Here is a 4,975-nt window from a genome sequence, read left to right on the forward strand (position 1 = left end):
GTCTCGCACCGTGAAAAGTCCTTAAAGCGACAGAATCAATCAATCAATCAATCAATTTTTTTTATATAGCGCCAAATCACAACAAACAGTTGCCCCAAGGCGCTTTATATTGTAAGGCAAGGCCATACAATAATTATGTAAAACCCCAACGGTCAAAACGACCCCCTGTGAGCAAGCACTTGGCTACAGTGGGAAGGAAAAACTCCCTTTTAACAGGAAGAAACCTCCAGCAGAACCAGGCTCAGGGAGGGGCAGTCTTCTGCTGGGACTGGTTGGGGCTGAGGGAGAGAACCAGGAAAAAGACATGCTGTGGAGGGGAGCAGAGATCGATCACTAATGATTAAATGCAGAGTGGTGCATACAGAGCAAAAAGAAAAAGAAACAGTGCATCATGGGAACCCCCCAGCAGTCTACGTCTATAGCAGCATAACTAAGGGATGGTTCAGGGTCACCTGATCCAGCCCTAACTATAAGCTTTAGCAAAAAGGAAAGTTTTAAGCCTAATCTTAAAAGTAGAGAGGGTGTCTGTCTCCCTGATCTGAATTGGGAGCTGGTTCCACAGGAGAGGAGCCTGAAAGCTGAAGGCTCTGCCTCCCATTCTACTCTTACAAACCCTAGGAACTACAAGTAAGCCTGCAGTCTGAGAGCGAAGCGCTCTATTGGGGTAATATGGTACTACGAGGTCCCTAAGATAAGATGGGACCTGATTATTCAAAACCTTATAAGTAAGAAGAAGAATTTTAAATTCTATTCTAGAATTAACAGGAAGCCAATGAAGAGAGGCCAATATGGGTGAGATATGCTCTCTCCTTCTAGTCCCCGTCAGTACTCTAGCTGCAGCATTTTGAATTAACTGAAGGCTTTTTAGGGAACTTTTAGGACAACCTGATAATAATGAATTACAATAGTCCAGCCTAGAGGAAATAAATGCATGAATTAGTTTTTCAGCATCACTCTGAGACAAGACCTTTCTGATTTTAGAGATATTGCGTAAATGCAAAAAAGCAGTCCTACATATTTGTTTAATATGCACTTTGAATGACATATCCTGATCAAAAATGACTCCAAGATTTCTCACAGTATTACTAGAGGTCAGGGTAATGCCATCCAGAGTAAGGATCTGGTTAGACACCATGTTTCTAAGATTTGTGGGGCCAAGTACAATAACTTCAGTTTTATCTGAGTTTAAAAGCAGGAAATTAGAGGTCATCCATGTCTTTATGTCTGTAAGACAATCCTGCAGTTTAGCTAATTGGTGTGTGTCCTCTGGCTTCATGGATAGATAAAGCTGGGTATCATCTGCGTAACAATGAAAATTTAAGCAATACCGTCTAATAATACTGCCTAAGGGAAGCATGTATAAAGTGAATAAAATTGGTCCTAGCACAGAACCTTGTGGAACTCCATAATTAACTTTAGTCTGTGAAGAAGATTCCCCATATACATGAACAAATTGTAATCTATTAGACAAATATGATTCAAACCACCGCAGCGCAGTGCCTTTAATACCTATGGCATGCTCTAATCTCTGTAATAAAATTTTATGGTCAACAGTATCAAAAGCAGCACTGAGATCTAACAGAACAAGCACAGAGATGAGTCCACTGTCCGAGGCCATAAGAAGATCATTTGTAACCTTCACTAATGCTGTTTCTGTACTATGATGAATTCTAAAACCTGACTGAAACTCTTCAAATAGACCATTCCTCTGCAGATGATCAGTTAGCTGTTTTACAACTACCCTTTCAAGAATTTTTGAGAGAAAAGGAAGGTTGGAGATTGGCCTATAATTAGCTAAGATAGCTGGGTCAAGTGATGGCTTTTTAAGTAATGGTTTAATTACTGCCACCTTAAAAGCCTGTGGTACATAGCCAACTAACAAAGATAGATTGATCATATTTAAGATCGAAGCATTAAATAATGGTAGGGCTTCCTTGAGCAGCCTGGTAGGAATGGGGTCTAATAAACATGTTGATGGTTTGGATGAAGTAACTAATGAGAATAACTCAGACAGAACAATCGGAGAGAAAGAGTCTAACCAAATACCGGCATCACTGAAAGCAGCCAAAGATAACGATACGTCTTTGGGATGGTTATGAGTAATTTTTTCTCTAATAGTTAAAATTTTGTTAGCAAAGAAAGTCATGAAGTCATTACTAGTTAAAGTTAATGGAATACTCAGCTCAATAGAGCTCTGACTCTTTGTCAGCCTGGCTACAGTGCTGAAAAGAAACCTGGGGTTGTTCTTATTTTCTTCAATTAGTGATAAGTAGAAAGATGTCCTAGCTTTACGAAGGGCTTTTTTATAGAGCAACAGACTCTTTTTCCAGGCTAAGTGAAGATCTTCTAAATTAGTGAGACGCCATTTCCTCTCCAACTTACGGGTTATCTGCTTTAAGCTACGAGTTTGTGAGTTATACCACGGAGTCAGACACTTCTGATTTAAAGCTCTCTTTTTCAGAGGAGCTACAGCATCCAAAGTTGTCTTCAATGAGGATGTAAAACTATTGACGAGATACTCTATCTCCCTTACAGAGTTTAGGTAGCTACTCTGCACTGTGTTGGTATATGGCATTAGAGAACATAAAGAAGGAATCATATCCTTAAACCTAGTTACAGCGCTTTCTGAAAGACTTCTAGTGTAATGAAACTTATTCCCCACTGCTGGGTAGTCCATCAGAGTAAATGTAAATGTTATTAAGAAATGATCAGACAGAAGGGAGTTATCAGGGAATACTGTTAAGTCTTCTATTTCCATACCATAAGTCAGAACAAGATCTAAGATATGATTAAAGTGGTGGGTGGACTCATTTACTTTTTGAGCAAAGCCAATAGAGTCTAATAATAGATTAAATGCAGTGTTGAGGCTGTCATTCTCAGCATCTGTGTGGATGTTAAAATCGCCCACTATAATTATCTTATCTGAGCTAAGCACTAAGTCAGACAAAAGGTCTGAAAATTCACAGAGAAACTCACAGTAACGACCAGGTGGACGATAGATAATAACAAATAAAACTGGTTTTTGGGACTTCCAATTTGGATGGACAAGACTAAGAGACAAGCTTTCAAATGAATTAAAGCTCTGTCTGGGTTTTGGATTAATTAATAAGCTGGAATGGAAGATTGCTGCTAATCCTCCACCCCGGCCCGTGCTACGAGCATTCTGACAGTTAGTGTGACTCGGGGGTGTTGACTCATTTAAACTAACATATTCATCCTGCTGTAACCAGGTTTCTGTTAGGCAGAATAAATCAATATGTTGATCAATTATTATATCATTTACCAACAGGGACTTAGAAGAGAGAGACCTAATGTTTAATAGACCACATTTAACTGTTTTAGTCTGTGGTGCAGTTGAAGGTGCTATATTATTTTTTCTTTTTGAATTTTTATGCTTAAATAGATTTTTGCTGGTTATTGGTAGTCTGGGAGCAGGCACCGTCTCTACGGGGATGGGGTAATGAGGGGATGGCAGGGGGAGAGAAGCTGCAGAGAGGTGTGTAAGACTACAACTCTGCTTCCTGGTCCCAACCCTGGATAGTCACGGTTTGGAGGATTTAAGAAAATTGGCCAGATTTCTAGAAATGAGAGCTGCTCCATCCAAAGTGGGATGGCTGCCGTCTCTCCTAACAAGACCAGGTTTTCCCCAGAAGCTTTGCCAATTATCTATGAAGCCCACCTCATTTTTTGGACACCACTCAGACAGCCAGCAATTCAAGGAGAACATGCGGCTAAACATGTCACTCCCGGTCTGATTGGGGAGGGGCCCAGAGAAAACTACAGAGTCCGACATTGTTTTTGCAAAGTTACACACCGATTCAATGTTAATTTTAGTGACCTCCGATTGGCGTAACCGGGTGTCATTACTGCCGACGTGAATTACAATCTTACCAAATTTACGCTTAGCCTTAGCCAGCAGTTTCAAATTTCCTTCAATGTCGCCTGCTCTGGCCCCCGGAAGACAATTGACTATGGTTGCTGGTGTCGCTAACTTCACATTTCTCAAAACAGAGTCGCCAATAACCAGAGTTTGATCCTCGGCGGGTGTATCGTCGAGTGGGGAAAAACGGTTAAAGATGTGAACGGGTTGGCGGTGTACACGGGGCTTCTGTTTAGGGCTACGCTTCCTCCTCACAGTCACCCAGTCAGCCTGCTTTCCCGGCTGCTCGGGATCTGCCAGGGGGGAACTAACGGCGGCTAAGCTACCTTGGTCCGCACCGACTACAGGGGCCTTGCTAGCTGTAGAATTTTCCACGGTGCGGAGCCGAGTCTCCAATTCGCCCAGCCTGGCCTCCAAAGCTACGAATAAGCTACACTTATTACAAGTACCATTACTGCTAAAGGAGGCCGAGGAATAACTAAACATTTCACACCCAGAGCAGAAAAGTGCGGGAGAGACAGGAGAAGCCGCCATGCTAAATCGGCTAAGAGCTAGTAGCTACGCTAAGCTAGCGGATTCCTAAAAACACGCAAAGCGAATAATGTGTAAATAATTTAGAGGTGATTCAGCAGAAGGAGTGCTTTAGTTAAGGCACGTAAAGATTACACTGGGAAACAAATCGTAATCTAGATAACTAGATCAATCTAACTGCGCAGATCAAACAGCTAACAGATACAGAAAAACACCGCTGTGCTCCGGAACAAGAAGTGATACAATACCGCAGTGAGAGCCGACCACCAGTAGAGTCAAGTAAAAAAGTAAAAAAAAAAAAAATAAAAAGGTAAAAAAGTAAAAAAGTCTTGAAAAAGACTATTAGTTCAAAGTCCAAAGCAGCAGGTAGCAGTCTCTGTGTAAACAGTCCCAACAGAGAGCCAAAATTAACAGATACAGCAAAACACCGCTGTGCTGAATCACCTCAAAATCTCTCATCAGCTGTTAAAATTTTCACTGAAGATCAGCTTAATTTTTCGAACCATGTCCACTTCGATGTGTCTCACAGGTTTAGAAAAAATTTTGATCAAACAAAGCGCCAGT

At 41.3% G+C, this 4,975-nt stretch overlaps 1 protein-coding gene across 1 annotated transcript; it reads right to left on the reverse strand.

Moving 5' to 3' along the window:
* Positions 1-463: 463 nt before the first annotated feature.
* LOC117509334 lies at positions 464-1,360 on the reverse strand (the record flags this gene model as incomplete). The annotated part of the gene is made up of 1 exon (XM_034168991.1): positions 464-1,360. A coding segment is annotated over one exon (897 nt), but the record flags the coding sequence as incomplete, so codon positions are not given.
* Between the last annotated feature and the right edge of the window lie 3,615 nt (positions 1,361-4,975).

The sequence above is a fragment of the Thalassophryne amazonica genome, chromosome 4, assembly GCF_902500255.1.
Source record: "Thalassophryne amazonica chromosome 4, fThaAma1.1, whole genome shotgun sequence".
In the NCBI taxonomy this organism is placed as follows: Eukaryota; Metazoa; Chordata; class Actinopteri; order Batrachoidiformes; family Batrachoididae; genus Thalassophryne; species Thalassophryne amazonica.